The sequence below is a fragment of the Capra hircus genome, chromosome 18 (genome assembly GCF_001704415.2).
Source record: "Capra hircus breed San Clemente chromosome 18, ASM170441v1, whole genome shotgun sequence".
NCBI lineage: Eukaryota > Metazoa > Chordata > Mammalia > Artiodactyla > Bovidae > Capra > Capra hircus.
The window spans coordinates 67,040,168-67,059,814 of NC_030825.1; the positions used below are offsets into that span (position 1 = coordinate 67,040,168).

General features: G+C 50.6%; 1 protein-coding gene across 1 annotated transcript; it reads left to right on the plus strand.

Annotated features, from left to right (window-relative positions):
• On the plus strand, nucleotides 8,257-14,483 carry ZSCAN22 (zinc finger and SCAN domain containing 22). The gene is given in 8 exon segments (XM_018063556.1): nucleotides 8,257-9,193; nucleotides 12,635-12,829; nucleotides 12,832-13,034; nucleotides 13,036-13,454; nucleotides 13,456-13,496; nucleotides 13,499-13,525; nucleotides 13,528-13,590; nucleotides 13,593-14,483. Coding segments are annotated over 8 exon segments (1,461 nt in total). The 5' UTR covers nucleotides 8,257-8,790; the 3' UTR covers nucleotides 13,703-14,483.

Sequence of the window (19,647 nt, forward strand, 5' to 3'; positions counted from 1 at the left end):
TTTCCATTTGTGTAAAGAGGAAGCCATTGCTTACACATACACAAACACACTGAATCTGAAGGGTACAAGGTTACCAGACATACTACTTGCTCTTGGGGCGGAGAATTGGAGGGAGGGGGAAGATGAGGAATAATTTTCACTCTATATCTTTTGATATTTTTAGAATTTTGAAACATGTAAAAGTATTACCAGTTAAAAAAATAAATTTAAACAAAACCTAATTCTTTCAAATTAAACTAAGTTTGAGTGTGTTTCATTGTTCACTGTCTTCCCCTTCTTGATTGTTCACATGACTGTGTGTCTTGGTCACATCTGTTTTATATGACAGTGGTAAAGAATCCACCTGTATCATATAGAAGAGATGTGGGTTCGATCCCTGGATTGGGAAGATCCCCTGGAGGAGGGCATGGCAACCCACCCCAGTATTCTTGCTGGGATAATCCCATGGACAGAGGAGCCTGGCAGGCTACAGCCCAAGAGATCACAAGGAGTCAAACATGACTGAGCTCGTACATGTGTTTGTTGAGCTAACAGGACCAACTGAGTGTAAGATATCCTAGGCCCCGTGAAGTTTCCTGCCAGCTAGTTGTAGCACACACATTTCCAATCAATAAACCAATCTACAGTAGGAATAGAAAAAAAATTTTATTTGAGCCAAACTGAGGACTATAGCCTGGGAGACAGCATCTCAGATAACTGAGAAACCACCCCACTGAAGCATGGTTTCAGTGCGGTTTTGTGTCTTGTCAGAACAAAAAACATGACACAATGCAAGGATACATTCATTCAAGGTTTCAAAACAAGAAACCACCAGATCAACAGTGAGTCAGTATGGCCTTGGCACCTAGGAAGGGAGCTTTATTGTTGAAGGAGGACCAGCATTGGTGTCCCAAGAAGCAAGGCATTTAATCTTTTTTTTTTTTAGTTCTACCAGTTTATTGCTACCAACTCATCTCACTCCACCCTCATGCACACGTGCTCAGTCATGTAACCCCATGGACTGCAGCCCAGCAGGCTCCTCTGTCTATGAACTTTTCCAGGCAACAATACTGGAGTGGGTTGCCATATCCTTCTCCTAATCTTTATTTTTAACATGGACATTAGTTCTGGTAAGTGCACCATTTTCTTTGGTGATTAAAGCAGATAGTGTGTGTATGACAGGCTGTAAGTGGACTGTTTTAGTTAGCATAAATATCAAGATAAGTCATTTATAAGTCAGAATGACTTCCCCATACCTCAATACATAAAAAATTCCTTTCATTAATACTTGTATATGGGCCAAGAGGAAGAGGAAAAAGAGTATATGTGCAGCATATACATAGCTAAAAGGACACAGAGAATGCCACGCGCTTGCCCCTCATGTCCTTTCTGCCATCTTTCTGTGCTGCCAGAATGGTGCACATGAATGTCCTAGCTGATACTCTCAAGAGTATCAACAATGCATAAAAGAGGTAAATGCCCGGTGCTAATTAGACTCTGCTCCAAAGTCATCATCAGGTTTCTAATTGTGATGATGAAGCATTATTACACTGGAGAATTTGAAATCATTGATGATCACAGGGCTGGGAAAATTGTTGTGAACTTCACAGGCAGGCTGAATAGTGTGGAGGTTTTTCCAGTAGTCATGTATGGATGTGAGAGTTGGACTGTGAAGAAAGCTGAGTGCCAAAGAATTGATGCTTTTGAACTGTGGTGTTGGAGAAGACTCTTGAGAGTCCTTTGGACTGGGAAGAGATCCAACCAGTCCATTCTAAAGGAGATCAGTCCTGGGATTTCTTTGGAAGGAATGATGCTAAAGTTGAAACTCCAGCACTTTGGCCACTTCATGTGAAGAGTTGACTCACTGGAAAAGACTGATGCTGGGAGGGGTTGGGGACAGGAGGAGAAGGGGACGACAGAGGATGAGATGGCTGGATGGCATCACCGACTCGATGGACGTCAGTCTGACTGAACTCCAGGAGTTGGTGCCGGACAGGGAGGCCTGGCGTGCTGCCATTCATGGGGTCACAGAGTCTGACTGAGCAACTGAACTGAACTGAACCAGATTTGATGTGCATTGGTTTCTTGTACTGACCACCTCACCTGGCATGATAGACCATGAAGAAGTAAGACAAAAACACACAGGAGGGAAAAATCCTTGTATTCTTTTTCTAGGGATGATCAATGCAAAGAAATAGAGGAAAACAACAGAATGGGAAAGACTAGAGATCTCTTCAAGAAAATTAGAGATATCAAGGGAACATTTCATGCAAAGATGGGATTGATAAAGGATGGAAATGATATGGACCTAACAGAAGCAGAAGATATTAAGAACAGGTGGCAAGAATACACAGAAGAACTGTACAAAAAAGATCTTCACAACCCAGATAATCACGATGGTGTGATCACTCAGCTAGAGCCAGACATCCTGGAATGTGAAGTCAAGTCTGCCTTAAAAAGCATCACTAAGAACAAAGCTAGTGGAGGTGATGGAATTCCAGTTGAGCTGTTTCAAATCCTGAAAGATGATGCTGTGAAAGTGCTTCACTCAATATGCCAGCACATTTGGAAAACTTAGCAGTGGCCACAGGACTGGAAAAGGTCAGTTTTCATTCCAATCCCAAAGAAAGGCAATGCCAAAGAATGCTCAAACTACTGCACAATTGCACTCATCTCACATGCTAGTAAAGTAATGCTCAAAATTCTCCAAGCCAGGCTTCAGCAATACATGAACGGTGAAATTCCAGTTGTTCAAGCTGGTTTTCGAAAAGGCAGAGGAATCAGAGATCAAATTGCCAACATCCGCTGGATCTGGAAAAAGGAAGAGAGTTCCAGAAAACATCTATGTCTTCTTTATTGACTATGCCAAAGCCTTTGACTGTGTGGATCACAATAAACTGTGGAAAATTCTGAAAGAGATGGGAATACCAGACCACCTGACCTGCCTCTTGGGAAACCTATATGCAGGTCAGAAAGCAATAGTTAGAACTGAACATGGGACAACAGAGTGGTTCCAAATAGGAAAAGGAGTATGTTAAGGCTGTATATTGTCACCCTGCTTATTTCACTTCTATGCAGAGTACATCATGAGAAACGCTGGGCTGGAGAAACACAAGCTGGAATCAAGACTGCCGGGAAAATATCAATAACCTCAGATATGCAGATGACACCACCCTTATGGCAGAACGTGAAGAGGAACTAAAAAGCCTCTTGATGAAAGTGAAAGAGGAGAGTGAAAAAGTTGGCGTAAAGCTCAACATTCAGAAAACTAAGATCATGGCATCTGGTCCCATCACTTCATGGGAAATAGATGGGGAAACTGGAAACAGTGTCAGACTTTATTTTGGGGGGCTCCAAAATCACTGCAGATAATGATTGCAGCCATGAAATTAAAAGACACTTACTCCTGGGAAGGAAAGTTATGACCAACCTAGACAGCATATTCAAAGAGACATTACTTTGCCAACAAAGGTCCGTCTAGTCAAGGCTATGGTTTTTCCAGTGGTCATGTATGGATGTGAGAGTTGGACTGTGAAGAAAGCTGAGCGCCAAAGAATTGATGCTTTTGAACTGTGGTGTTGGAGAAGACTCTTGAGAGTCCCTTGGACTGGGAAGAGATCCAAACAGTCCATCATAAAGGAGATCAGTCCTGGGTGTTCATTGGAAGGACTGATGATAAAGCTGAAACTCCAGTACTTTGGCCACCTCATGTGAAGAGTTGACTCATTGGAAAAGACTCTGATGCTGGGAGGGATTGGGGCAGGAGGGTTAGGAGAAGGGGACGACAGAGGATGAGATGGGTGGATGGCATCACCGACTCGACGGACATGAGTTTGAGTGAACTCTGGGAGTTGGTGATGGACAAGGAGGCCTGGTGTGCTGTGATTCATGGGGTCACAGAGTCGGACATGACTCTGGAATACATGATGGTATTCCCATCTCTTTCAGAATTTTCCACAGTTTCTGGTGATCCACACAGTCAAAGGCTTTGGCATAGTCAATAAAGCAGAAATAGATGTTTTTCTGGAACTCTCTTCCTTTTTCCAGATCCAGCAGATGTTGGCAATTTGATCTCTGATTCCTCTGCCTTTTTGAAAACCAGCTTGAACAACTGGAGTTTCACGGTTCACGTATTGCTGAAGCCTGGCTTGGAGAATTTTGAGCATTACTTTACTAGCATGTGAGATGAGTGCAATTGTGCAGTACTTTGAGCATTCTTTGGCATTGCCTTTCTTTGGGATTGGAATGAAAACTGACCTTTTCCAGTCCTGTGGCCACTGCTGAGTTTTCCAAATGTGCTGGCATATTGAGTGAAGCACTTTCACAGCATCATCTTTCAGGATTTGAAACAGCTCAACTGGAATGCCATCACCTCCACTAGCTTTGTTCTTAGTGATGCTTTTTAAGGCCCACTTGACTTCACATTCCAGGATGTCTGGCTCTAGCTGAGTGATCACACCATCGTGATTATCTGGGTCGTGAAGATCTTTTTTGTACAGTTCTGTGTATTCTTGCCACCTGTTCTTAATATCTTCTGCTTCTGTTAGGTCCATACCATTTCCATCCTTTATCGAGCCCATCTTTAATTTTCTTGAAGAGATCTCTAGTCTTACCCATTCTGTTGCTTTCCTCTATTTCTTTGCATTGATCGCTGAAGAAGCCTTTCTTATCTCTCCTTGATATTCTTTAGAACTCTGCATTCAGATGCTTATATCTTTCCTTTTCTCCTTTGCTTTTCACTTCTCTGCTTTTCACATTTTTGGGGGGCGATCAAAGTGGTGATCCTTCCACAGGCTTGTAAGTAAACTAAAAACCATTTAATTGTACCCATGTAGAAGGTAATGGCAACCCACTCCAGTGTGCTTGCCTGGAGAATCCCAGGGACCGCAGAGCCTGGTGGGCTGCTGTCTATGGGGTCGCACAGGGTCGGGCACGACTGAAGTGACTTGGCAGCAGCAGCAGCAGCAGCAGCAGCAGCAGCAGCAGCAGAATGGTGAACCGAGGGGAGGTGAATTATAGCTCCACAGAACGTTAAAACATTTCAAAGGCGAAAGAAAACGGAAAGCGAAGCAAGTATAGAGGCTGTGACCACACGGTCACAGAGGCCCACATGCAGTACTTGCATGATGCATAGCCTCCGCCCTCTATCCACACCCCGGCCCTCACACCGGTCATCTCCTCTCCCGCCCCTCACCTCCTCACACACACCTCTCATACCATGCACGCTGCCGCCTTCCGCACACCCTCGGGCGGGACCATGCACACACCGCCAGCACTGCCCCACAAAGTCACAGCCGCTGTTCCCTCGCTTCACGAACCCAGTTGGACTACAACTCCCGGCGTGGCTCGGGCTGCTGGGGCGGGCGACGTAGCGCCTTCTGGGAATTGTAGTCCGGGAGCTGTGGTCCCGGCTGGAGCGCGCGAGCTCCTCACGGCAGCGCCTGCCCGTCGCTTCCCGGAAGCGTGCTCCCGCCTGCGGGTGAGGTGGGTCGGGTTGGGGTCCCGACCTGGTTGCTGCTGGAGGGGAACTACTGGAGGCCCTGGAGTCGCGAACGCCCGAGGTGGCCCTGAGATGTAGGGGACCGGCACGCGCGAGCGGGGAGCGAGGGGCCGACCCCGAGCCGCGCGTGAACCGACGGACGGAAAGACGCAGTGTGGAACTCACTGGTCAGGTGCGGGGCCAGCTGCTTGCGACGAAGGCTGACTGGCCAGTTTGTGTCTGACTCGTCTTGACTCGTGTTTCTGACTGACAAGACTAGGAGCATTTGGTCAGCTGATAGGATGTCTGACTGACCCGATCAAGTTTGCAACTGACCAAGAAGTTGTTTGAGATTTTGTCGTTGGGTTGTGTGCTGCTGTGAGTAAGAGGGTGTGTCTATGACTGTATAAGTTTAGGCGTGACTGAGAGTGTGTATCTGACTGCCTGAAGCAGGTTGATTATGAGTAACTGTGGGAATGATGGTGCGAAGGCGTGTGTTTGACTGAGTGAGTGACTAGGAACCCTTGGGTCCCTGGGCGTATTTTGGGGTGCGACTGAGGGACTCTGCCGGAGGTAGGGCATATGCATATAACTATGGGCTTGACTGGGATTTTGTCAGGGGGACTACGCCTGGATGATTTGCTTGGGAGTTCACCAGGCGTGTGACAGGCTTTGCACTTGGCCTTGTCTGCAGCTGGAATTCTGCGACCTGCAGTCACCCAGCTGGGATGCTCTCCTAGCACCTTCTATGGGTTTAAATCCAGCAGATGGCTATGGAGTCATGAGATTGTGCATCGGCTGCGTGTCTGCCGCGTGCCTGGCCTGTTGTCAGGCCAGGTACTAAGAAGTACTGATAACGTAATTACAAGAAGTGAAAGAACTGCTCCCCTGAGTTGGTCAAGCAGCTGTGGACAGAGGCTCTCAACTGTATATGAGGTCAGAAAGTTGGAGGTGGAGTGAGCACGATCTGTGTCCATGTATCTCATACCGTCATCAGGGATTTTCCTGAAGTGGTTTCAGGGATACGAAAGGGAGGTTGGAAATTGTCACTGCATTTATTGTTAATCCTGCCCACTCTGCGCACCAACCCCCGACCCCCAGCAATGATTCCCTGTATCAGATTCCACCTTCCCTGTTCCCTCCGTTTGCTCAGCACCTGTTACCTGTGCACTTGCTGTGGGCACTGTGTCTCCAGCATGCCCAGACTCTCTGGGGAAACATGGTTAGAGCACAGAGCCCCGGGGCACACAAGGGACTACTTAGCCTGCTCCCAGGTGCTGGGCCGGCTCTTGGAGAAGACGACAGCTAAAGTGGGTCCTGCAGGACTAAGGGGGACTTTAGAACAAGAGATTAACAGGGACAGCGGAATTGAGAAATTGGGATAACGACAAGGACAAGGTTACAAGAGAACGAAGTGAGCTTTCCAGTGGAGTTAGGGGCTAAGCATAGCTTTGCCAGAAATCACCAGCTCCCACTGAAAAGTGTCAGGATTGAGGTCCTGTTTTATTAATGTCCAATTCTCCTTGTGCCCAAGGTCATATCTTAAGTGTCAACAGTTTTTATCTGTCATTTTGAGTATTACATCCTAGCAGGTATAAAATGGTATCTCATTTTGGTGTTGATTTGTACTTTTCTGGTAGCTGATAATCTTGAGCTTCTCTTCATGTCCTTTTTTGGAGAAGGAACTGGCACCCCACTCCAGTACTCCTGCCTGGAAACTCCCGTGGATGGAGGAGCCTGGTAGGCTGCAGTCCATGGGGTTTGCTAAGAGTCGGACATGACTGAGCAACTTCACTTTCACTTTTCACTTTCATCCATTGGAGAAGGAAATGGCAACCCACTCCAGTGTTCTTACCTGGAGAATCCCAGGGAAGGGGGAGCCTGGTGGGCTGCTGTCTATGGGGTCGCACAGAGTCGGACACGACTGAAGCGACTTAGCAGCAGCAGCGGCAGCAGCAGCAGCAGCATGTGCTTTTTAGCCACTTGCATGTCTTTGGAGAAATGTCTGGTCAAATCACTTGCTCATTCTTTAAGTTTGGACCATTTGTCTTTTTATTGTGGAGTTGTTCTAGGTACAGGTCCCTAATCAGACATATGATGTGCAGGTATTTTCTCCCATTCTGGGGTTGCCTTTTCTTACTCTTTTTTGCCTTGCTGCATGGCTTGTAGGATCTTAGTTCCCCGACCAGGGATTGAACCTCTGCCTGGGCAGTGAAGGCACTGAGTCCTGGACTGCCAGGGAATTCCCCTTTCCACCTTCTTGATGTGCTTCAAATAACAAAGGTTTTTAATTTTGATGAAGTCCAGTTTTCTCTGTTGTCACTTACCTAACATGGCTTATCATTATTTTTAAGTGTATGTGGAGCATTGACCACAATTAACCATGCACCAGAACACAAACCAAGTCTCAGCACATATCAAAGGATTAAAATTGACCAAAACACATTTTCTGAGCACACTAGAGTTAATCTGGAAATCGGTAATAAAAGGACAATTAGAAAACTCTGATATGGGGTGGGAGGGGGGTTCAGGATTGGGAACTCATGTACACCCATGGCTGATTCATGTCAATGTGTGGCAAAACCAATACAGTATTGTAAACCAAAATAAAGTAAAAATAAAAATTAAAGAAATAAAAAAAGAAAACTCTGGATTGTTTGGAAATGAAGCAGCAGAGTTCTAAGCAGCCCATGGTTCAGGAAGAAACCAGAAGAAAAAATTAGACAATATTTTTAACTAAATGATAATGAAGATGCAAAACCAAACTTATGGGTAAACAGCTAAAGCTATGCTTATAGGGAAATTTATAGCCTGAGATACATATATTAGCAAAGAAAGGCTGAATGTTAGTTACCGAAGTATTAATCTCAGAAGCTACAAAATAATTAACAATTAAAGTAAAGGAATGCTCCGGTGGCTCCCTGGGGACTGGAGTGTGTGTGAGGTAGGAGACAGACCCTCCATATGTGAAAGGAGCGTATGCCTTAAGCAGACGGTCTGAGGGGTCAGGCTGCAGGAGTCTGCAGCTCAGCAACTGCCTTCCCTTTCACTGTCTGGGAAACTTTGGGTAAATCTTTTCTCTTCTGTCTGTTTTCATACCTATAATATGGAAAGAAAGCTTCCACCTCCTGAGTTTGTTGTGAGTTTTGAACAAATTACTCTCTGCAAGCATTTAGAAAAGTTCTCAGCACCCAGTGGGCATTGTCCTGAGTATTTTGATCATCTGTGTTGCGGCAGGACCCAAGGTCATGGGATGACCAAGTTTTGATCTTCCTGCAAACCCAGTTCCAAGGCTCCAGCCATCCTGTGTCTCACTGAAGGTCTGTTGCCCAATGGCCATGCCCAAGATCTGCCTGAGCCCAGTGCCCTGGGAACAGGATGGCTTTCTCCTGGTGAAGATGGAGGAGGAGGAGGAGGCCAGTCTCTCCCAGGTCCAGGAATCTAGCTTTGGCCACACCGTCCACCCTGAGGCTGCACGCCTGCGCTTCCAGCACTTCTGCTTTGAGGAGGCGTCCAGCCCTCCCGAGGCACTGGCCGGGCTCCGGGAGCTCTGCCGCCAGTGGCTGCAGCCCGAGATACACTCCAAGGAGCAGATGCTGGAGCTGCTGGTGCTGGAGCAGTTCCTGGGCACGCGGCCCCCCGAGATCCAGTCTTGGGTGGGCGCTCAGTGCCCCAAGAGTGGTGAGGGGGCTGCTGTGCTGGTGGAGGATCTGACTCGGGCACTGGACAAGAGAGGTAAGGGGGGGAGGGGGCGACTGGCTCGCAGGGCACTGGGGACGAAGCCTGCGCTGGAATGTAAGGGTGCAGATTTGGACTTGGGGTCACTCACCAAAACCCTCACATGTTTCGGTAAGCAGTTCTGTTTAGGTTGCCAGCGACCAAAAGCCAAGCTCCAACTGACAGAAGCCAAGGAGGGAGGTTTCATGGCTGTGTATGGGGAGCTCAGGTGACATCCTCAGGACTCTGGTTCTCCTTTCTCGGTTGAGTTTTCCTATGTTAGCTTCATTCTTAAGTAGCTTCTTAAGCTACCTAAGACATAGTTGGTCCAGCAGTCTCATGCTTGTATCTTACCCATGTGGAAACCCCATAGGTACAACAGTGAACCATCCCCAAGCTGAGCCTCACTGAACTGGCTGGGGTCTCGTGCTTGTGTTTGGCTGACCAAAGCCCCAGGGACTGATGTAAGCAAGGGAGTTCCCCAGAGAAAGACCAGGAGGCTGCTGCCAGATGAGGGGGCAGAAATGCCATGTGTCCAGATGCTCTGGCTTGGCGCACTCCGTGCTGACCTCCAGGGTCGAGACAGACCTGCCCCAGGTCAGAGGAGGGGCCCCGTCGCTCAGGGACTCACTCATGTTGCAGCCCAGGGAGGTGTCATGGGACCCCGGGAAGACCCAGTCCTGAGACAGTCCAGGGCAGGGAGGAAGACTCTGTCCCGGAAGGGCCTGGCCCCTCTTGATGGTAGCATTTGGTGGGGTGGGCATGCCAGGAACCAGGGCGGGGGCCGTGGACAGGGAGAGCATGGAATTTGAGCTCAGAGAATCCTCGAGGCTTGGTGCATCCAACCCCTGCTCTGCCACCTCCTGGCTGTGTGAGGCCACATCCTCCTGTAGGGTCAGGAGAGTCTTCAGAGAAACTGCAAAATGGCTCTGAAACAGCAGAAAAGAACATAGTCCAGGCAGAGGGATGGTGGGACGCAGAGACCCTGTGGTACGACGTGAACTATTGCATTCTAGGAAGAGCAGGTGGTGCAGTGTTTCTGGAATAGAGGGAAAAAAGGGTAAGGCTGGAGGGGTTGGGGGAATTAGTGGAACACCAGTGGGCTTAGGGATTTCCCAGGTGGCGCTAGTGGTAAAGAACTCACCTGTCAAAGCAGGAAAAATGAGAGGCAGGGTTCTATCCCTGGGTTGGGAAGATGCCCTGGAGGACGGCATGGCTAGCCACTCCAGTGTTCTTGCCTGGAATAATCCCATGGATGGAGGAGCCTGGTGGGCTACAGTCCATAGGGTTGCAAAAAAGTTGCACAGAGCTGAAGCAACTTAGCACGCACGCACAGTGGGCTTAGAGGAGGAGAAGATTCTAGAGCTGAAATCCCAACTTGGCCACTAGCTAGCTGTGTGATCTCGTAAAAGTTACTCAACCTCTCAGAGTTAATCATGTGGTCTTGTACCAGTTACTCAAGACTTCCCCTCGGCGGGGTGTGCATTTCCTTGCCTGGAACACAGTGGTCACATTGCCTCTTTCTGAGAGCAGAATGAAGCTTACAGGAGGCAATGGAAGTTACCCACCATTGTTGGAGCCTAGCGTAGAACAAGAGCCTGATGATGGCCAGCAGCCCTGAGAGGCAAGCAGTATAGTATCCCGTCTTCCAGATGAGGAAACTGAGGCCCAAGTGAGGGCACGACTGCCCAACCCTTGGAGCTGGCCAGTGGCAGAGTTAGAGCACCACTGTGGACCTAACTGGCAGTTATTCCAGCCACGCCCTTCCTGGAATATGTCCAGCAAACAATGCCCAGTCAAGCATCCTTGGGTGCCGTATGTACCCGTCAAGAGCAGGTCAGTTCAGGCACGCTCCTGCCCTGTTCACAGGCCAGCTTGCAGCTGCCCCTTAGGTGTGCGCTGCCTTCCCAGCAGATTATGAAGAGTGGGCCTTGGGTTCCCAGGTGGCTCAGGGAGGCCAGGTGGGCATCACCCACCACCCACAGCCCCAGGTGTCTGCCTGGGCTTCAAGGGCAAGTCTCCTGCAGCTTGGATTGATTCCCTCATCCAACCATCTCTACTGAGCCTCTGCAGACTCGTCCAGGTCCAAGCAGCAGGGAATGAGGGGGTGGGATGGAGCTTGAGCCGGTCCCGGAAGCATGTCCTCAGGCGCCTGGCTCTGTCAGATCAGTTCAACACCGGGGATTTCCTTCTGATATTTGAGACAAAATCAGGAGCCTTAAAGAATGGAGGGTTTGAGAAGGAGGTAGTGAGTGAGGGGTGACTAGAAACCTATAACACAGGGTTTTTAATATGTTGGTTTACAATGCTGTGTTAATTTCTGCTGTTTAGCAAAATGATTCAGCTATACACACATATACATCCTTTTTAATAGTCTTTTCCATTATGTTTTATTCACGGACCTTGAATGTCGTCCCTGCGCTGCACAGTAGGACCTTGTTGTGTATCCATCCTGTGTATACTAGTTTGCATCTGCTAACCCCAAACTCAGTCCATCCCTACCCCTCCTCCCCTGTGGCCACCACAAGTCTGTTCTCTACGTCTGTGGTCTGTGAGTCTGTTTCTGTTTTGTAGATAAGTTCATTTGTATCTTTTTTTTTTTTTTGGCTGCGACATGTGCCATGCAGGATCTCAGTTCCCTGGCCGGGGATTGAACCCATGCCCCCTGCAGTGGAACCAGGGAGTCTTAACCCCTGGACCACCAGGGAAGTCCCTGTGTCTACTTTAGATTCAACATGTAAGTGATATCATCTGATACTTATTTTTCTCTTTTTGACTTACTTCACTTCGTATGATAATCTCTAGTCCCATCCATGTTGCTCCAGATGGTTTTCTTTCATTCTTTCCATGGCTGAGTAATATTCCATTGTGTATATATACTGCACCTTTATCCATTCATCTGCCAGTGGACATTTATTTAGGTTGCTTCCATGTCTTGGCTGTTGTAAATACAATATGAACACAGGGGTGCCTTTTCAAATTAGAGTTTTGTCTGGTTATAGGCCTAGGAGTGGGATTGCTGGGTCATATGGCAACACTGTTTTTGGTGTTTTGAGGAACTGTCGTACTGTTCTCCATAGTGGACAAGTCGATTTACATTATCACTACACAGCCTCTCCAACATTTATTGTTTGTAGACTTTTTTGATGATGCCCTTCTGAGCAGTATGAAGTGGTGTCTCACTTCTGATTTGCATTTCTCTTGTAATTAGCGATGATGAGCACCCTTTCATGTGCCCATTGGCCGTCTATGTGTGTGACGCAGGTGGTTGATGGTGTTGGAGGACAGCCCTGTACCCTTTTGTCATCCAAGACACCAAGTGAGAAACTTTTCTTTGGAAAGGGGACTACATGTTAGGAGTGGCCCACACCTTCCCTTTCAGAGTGAGGCCAGGGCTCAGCAGAGTTGGGGAGGCCTGGTATGGGAAAAGCGGTGACTCTGTGGTTCGAACTGTTGCAGGCTGGGTGCTGGGATCTGAGCTCACAGACACCAGCTGTAAGCAGAGCGGTTCGGAGGAGTCGGAGCCCTGGGACAGGGCTGCCGAAACCCTGGGAGGAGGGACTCCCCCGCGAGCCACCTTTGGTGGTGACTGTGAATCCCAGGGTGGCCCAGAGAGGCAGGCCAGCCTCTCAGGGGAAACGTGGGCCCAGTCTGCCCCCACCAGATGGATGTCAGGAAAACGTCAGGGCCTTACAAGGAGGGGCCCCCAGCCCAGCCCAGCTGTGAAGCTGGTGCCTTGGGGGACAGCCCCCACATGCGGCCAGACCTCACCTCCCGAGAGAAGACTCCTTCTGAGGAGAGATGGGATCCACCGGATGGCTGTGGGACAGAGCCTCCAGGCACGTGCTCAGGGAGGAAGCCCCCCCCCCCCGTGTGGAGAGTGGGGGAAGACCCTCCAGAGCCCCTCGGAGGCCCACCAGAAGAGCCAGGCCCGCAGGACGCCCTACACGGGCAGCGAGTGTGGGAAAGCCTTCGGCTGGAGCGCGCACCTGGCCCAGCACTGGGGGGTGCACACGGGGGCCAAGCCCCACGCGTGCATGGAGTGTGGCAAGGCCTTCGGTCGGCTCACCCACCTGAGCCAACACCGGAGGGTGCACACCGGTGAGAAGCCCTACGCCTGCGGAGAGTGCGGCAAGGCCTCCCGCCGCAGCACCCACCTCAGCCAGCGCGGGTGGACGCACACGGGCGAGCGGCCCTGCACGTGCGACGCGTGCGGCCAGGCCTTCAGCCAGAGCACGCATCTGACCCAGCACCAGTGCGTGCACACAGCCGAGAAGCCCTGAGGGCAGCGCCTGCGGCCGTGCCTTCAGCGACTGCGCCGCGCGGTGCGGCACCTGCGGGCGCGCTGCGGGAGAAGCCCTGCCAGGGCCGGGAGGGCCGCAAGGCCTTGGCGCAGAGCTCCTCCCTCCTGGGGCGCCACGCATGCACACCGGCGAGCCCTGCCGGTGCAACGGCGGCGGGAAGGCCTTCAGCCGCAGCTCGGCCCGCCTGGGTCACCTGCGCCTCCACGCCAGCGTCCTCCAGTGACCGGCGCGCCTCCCGCCGCGTCGCAGCGCTGGCGAGGAACCTGAATTCCAGAAGAGCCAGGACAGCTGGACTGGGGACTGGTGCGTCCCTGAAACGACAGGGGCTTCCGGGCAGAATGTGGGGCTGCTGGGGGACAGCGCTTCCTTCAGGGCTGTGGAAGGAGGCTCTCCAGGCCAGCCCGCGAAGCTCCCAGAAGCCCCCGGCCGCCCTCCGCTGCCCACTCAGGGCCATCTCAGGACAGCTGAATCCGAGGGGGGAGCTGGTCCTTGAGGCCAGGACTCAGGGGCCCCCAGGTGCTCAGGCGGGAGGCTCGCCTTCACACGCCCGCGTGGCTGCCCGCCTTGCCCGCCCCTCTCCTGTGTAACTGGGGCCTGCCCGCGCCCACCTACCTCTTCACACACACTGTTCTCTCCGCCTGCTCCAGCCCAACTCCGAGGCCAGCCTGGGGGCTGCCTTTTCCACGAGGCCCTCTCCGACCCTCAGCCTCTCTGGCACTTTCCCTGTCCTGAGGGGGCTCTTGTCCCTGCACAGCATCCATTTCTCCCTGCCCACTCCGAGCACGGCCCACCCGACGTCAGGCTGTTGATTTTACCTCCACTACTCCACCTTCACCGTCATCACCGCCTGCAGGCCCACATCCCCTGTCCCGGGGATTCCAGCAGGGGGTCTCCCTCCTGACACCTTCCTGCCTTCATCACACACACATACACCACATGCATACACACACAGCGCATGCATGTATCACACACACCACATGCACACACACCACACACACACACACACCACACACACAGCGCATACATATATCACACACACCACATGCACACACACAGCGCATGCATGTATCACACACACCACATGCACACACACCACACACACTCACCACACACACACACATGCATACATATATCATACACACCACACGCATACACAGAGCACACACACATATCACACAAACCACATGCATACACACACCACACACACACACACCACATGCATACACACACCACACACACGCCACATACATATATCACACACCACATGCATGCACACACCACATATATACACACACCACATACACACACACCACATACACACACACACCACATACATATATCACACACAGCACATGCACACACACAACGCATGCATGTATCACACACACCACATGCACACACACCACACACACACACACACCACACACACACACCACACACACACACATGCATACATATATCATACACACCACACGCATACACAGAGCACACACACATATCACACAAACCACATGCATACACACACCACACACACACACACCACATGCATACACACACCACACACACGCCACATACATATATCACACACCACATGCATGCACACACCACATATATACACACACCACATACACACACACCACATACACACACACACCACATACATATATCACACACAGCACATGCACACACACAGCGCATGCATGTATCACACACACCACATGCACACACACCACACACACACACACACCACACACACACACCACACACACACCACATACATATATCACACACACCACACACACAGCACACACACACATCACACACACCACATGCATACACACACCACACACCACATGCATACACACACACCACATACATATACCATATACACTACACACATACACATCACACACACCACATGCATACACACACATATATATCATACACACCACACATATACACACACAGCACACACACATATCACACATACCACATACACACACCACATGCACACACACACCACACACATATACACACACCACACACATATATCACACCACATACACACACACCACATACATACATACACAGCACATACCTATATCACACACACCACAGACATACAGCACACAAGCACATTGCATACATACACATTTCTCCCACACCACATACACTACACACAAACCAACACACACCACACACACATGCCACTTACATACACTTCCCCACATACACACACACAGTTGTTTCCTTCTCCACACGGGCCTCCAGCAGGCTCTTTCCACAACCCGAATCTGATCGTGTCTCCACAGTCACGGGAAGCTCTCCACTGCGTCACCTTCTACAGCAAAGCTTCCTGAATGGTTTACAAGTTTGCCGAGACATAAGTGGCTTTGGGTACCAGGCTGTCTCTCCAGTTACCTATGTGTTTACGGACACTCATATTGCTGTGTGTGCAGTGGAGGGAACATAATTCAGATCGCGGCCCCGTGAGATGAACCTGAGGCTCCGTCAGCTGCCATTCACGGCTTGGCGGTGCCGGGCCCTCAGCCTCGTCCCCTGTGGCCCTGCCTCCCACACACCTGCTTGCAGAACACGCACTCCCTGGAGGAGCCATCCTTTCTCCCAGGGACATGCCTTTGCCTCTGTGCCTGGAACCCTCCGCTCTCTCCCCCGGGATGTCTCCCCGTCCCTCCCCCATGTCCCCACCTGCGCTCTCTGCTCCCCGAGGGCCTCCTCCTGAGCCTCCTGAGCCTCCTGCATGTCATAGCTACTCCTCACAGAGCTTGGAGTTTGTCTTTCCTGAGGACACTGAGCGTCCAGGAGCAGGGCTGCGCCTCACTGAGTGTCCCCAGCACGCGGGCCGGAGGCGCTGAGCGACAGCTGCTGAGTGCGTGACCGACGCCTTTCCACGGGCGGTCGCCACGCTCCAGCCTGAGTCGTCCTCAGACGTTTACGTTGCTGTCTCCCCCGGCTGTGGGCCCTCCAGGACAGACTGCCCGATTCCTCCAGGGCCCCCGCGCCCAGACAAGCCGGCATCCGTGGCTCCCTTACCGTGTGCCGAGCCAGCCCTCTCCGTGGCCCCACAGCTGCACGGCTGCCGCGGCCGGAAGCGCTCTGCCTTCCCTCTCGGCCCTGTGCCCCCGACCTGCTTGCAGGCTCCGTGCCTGGAACCAGCGTGGCAGCCTCTGTGCCTCTGTTCCCGTCAAGGCATCAGCCTTCTTCCCTGTTTCTCTGATGACTCTGGCGTGTGAACCTGACCCCCCACCACACAGTTGTGTATTGTGCCCTGGTCATCGACACCGTCTCTCCCTGTGTTTCTCCCTCTGTCTCGAATTCATTCCTTCTGTGTCATGAGTAAACAGAGACCTCTGAGGAGTGAGGTTCCGAGCAGAAAGCTGAGAGAGACCCAGGGAGGTGGAGATCTTGCCAGTGTCTCAGAGGGCCCCAGATGTACACAGCATGGCTGAGGCTCCGACGCTGAGCAACTGACAGGAGGTGAGAGAGGCTGCGAGGGGAGAGATGCGCGTCCCCCTGCCCTTAGGCCCCCGCAGGCTGCAGGGAGCGGAAAGGCCGCCGTGGGGGCCGCAGGTCAGTGACTCCCCTGAGCCTCAGTGACCGGCTCGGTCAGGAGAGGGGATGAAGAGACCCGCGTCTGCAGCACCTGATGCAGGCTCTGGGCACTGGCCCTGACTGCTGGCATCTGACTCCCCCTTTCCGCCCCACCCTCCTGCTCTCTTTCACTGAGGAACTGAATCTCCTCCCCACCCCGGCACTCAGAGCACCTACCACACCCTCTTTGTCGTGAGATGTGTATCTACTTTGTTTATCCAAAGGAGAAGGAGTTCAGGGGAAGAAAGGAATCTTTATTAAGGTCTTACATCCCATTTAAATGGTAAAATATTAATTCTAAGAAGACTGTAAAGAGTTAAGTATGCATATTGTGATCCCAAGAGAAATCTTTTAAAAGGACTATACAAAGAGAATTCATTAGAATGACTGAGGCTGAAGCTCCAATACTTTGGCCACCTGATGCAAACTGACTCATTGGGAAAGACCCTGATGCTGGGAAAGAGTGAAGACAGGAGAAGGGGATGAGAGAGGATGAGAGGGCTGGATGGCATCGCCATTCGATGGACATGAGTTTGAGCAAGCTCTGGGAGTTGGTGATGGACAGGGCAGCCTGGCATACTGCAGTCCATGGGGCTCGCAGAGTCAACACGACTGAGTGACTGAAATGAACTGACAGATGATCAGAACTCAGATGAGTTAAAAAGGAAGCTGAGAACCAACCCAAAAGAAAGCAGGAAAGGGGAAGCTGACAGGTAACAAAAGGAACCAAGAGGCAGACCAAACCATAGGCTTATACATCATTACATATAAGTGATCTGAACATGCCAACTAGAAGAACTTGCCAGAATGAATTTCTTTAAAAAAGAAAATAAGAAACTCTTTTCAGTATGATGATATAGGGACTTCCCTGGTGGTCCAGGGGTTAAGAATCCACCTTGCAATCCAGGGGACGTGTTTGATCCCTGCTCAGGGAACTAGATCCCACATGCTGTGTAGAAACTGAGTACCACAACTACTGAGCCCACGTGCTCCGAAGCCGCCAAGCCACAGCTAGAGACTTCATGTGTCCCAGGGAAAGATCCTGCATGATTCAATGAAGATCCTCAGGCCTCAACTAAGACCCAATGCAGCCAAAGAAATAAATATTTTAAAAATAAATGTAATTATATAGGTAAGCTTAAGGTAAAAAAGTGGAGAAAGATATATATTATGACATCTCCATCAAAAAATGCTGCAATGGCTATATTAATATCAAACCAAGTAGACTTAAGAACAAGGAAAATTACTAGGAACAGAGAGAGAAGTTACATAGTGATAAAGAGACAATTCACCAAAAAGACATAACAGTTCCAAAATGTATGCATTTAACAACAAAGCCTTAAAATAACAGGAAATAGAAACTGATAGAACTGAAAGAAAATCATAGACAAATTCACAATTATAATTGGAGACTTCAACACCCCTCTCACTAGAATCAACAGAACAAAACAGAAAACCAGTAAGGATGCCAAAGAACTGACCAGTGTCATCAACCAACTGGATGTAATGGATGAAGCTGCCAAAGGTCAAACTTTGTTTATCCAGAAATAATTTCCCATGATTTAAGCTAAGATAACGCTTTTTAAGTCTGATATTAAGCTGTTGCTAATGTTTACCCCCAAAAGTGAATGGTCTAAGTTTCCACCTGAGGAAAATGAAAAAGAAGAAATTAATTCAGAATTAAGTAGAAGGAAGGGAATGATACAAGTAGAGAGTCACAAAATAGAAAAGAGTACCAAAATGAGCACTCTCTAAGGCAATCTGGTCTTTGATAAATATAACTACAATTGATAAACCTCTAGCTAGACAGAGAGGGAGAAGGGACACAGCATCAGTCATGAAAGAGGTGGCATCACTACAGACCCTGCAGGCATGCGGAGACTACAGCTGTGCGATGAGCAACTCCGTGCCAGACAATCAGACCTCTCCGGTCAAGAAACAGGCACATTTCTCGCAGAAACAGTTCACCAAGCATTAGCTGATGATGCTAGCCTTACTCACAACTGATGTGTGTCAGCACCTGGAGGGCCAGGCTAGGGCGGGTCAGTGGTCCAGGAGCGGTCCGGTTAGGGGACCGCGGGGAAGAGCAAAGAGGACTCCTCCCTCCCGCGGCCTTGGGCTGCGGGGTGGGTGGCCCGGTCTCGGCGCGGGACACAGCCCCGCATCGCCACCTGGTGGCCGCTGAGCCGGGAAGTTCAGTTCAGTTCAGTTCAGTCGCTCAGTCGTGTCCGTCTCTTTTCGACCCCATGAATCGCAGCACGCCAGGCCTCCCTGTCCATCACCAACTCCCGGAGCCGGGAAGAGAGAGCTGCAAAATGCAGCCTCTGAACCGCCTCCTGTCCAGTCAAGGAGGTCCGGAGCCTCATCTGCCTCCCACACTTGCGGGGGCTGGACGGAGGGGACTGGGGAGCAGGAGGAAGCTTAATGGGAGAAGGCAGGAGAAGGGGCCTCCATCCTCAGGATCCAGCCCAGAGCCCACCCACTTTCAGGACTCCAGATCCCAGCCCCGGGGCTCCCGCCCCCCGCACCTGGACCACCATGGGCCAGAGACACGTC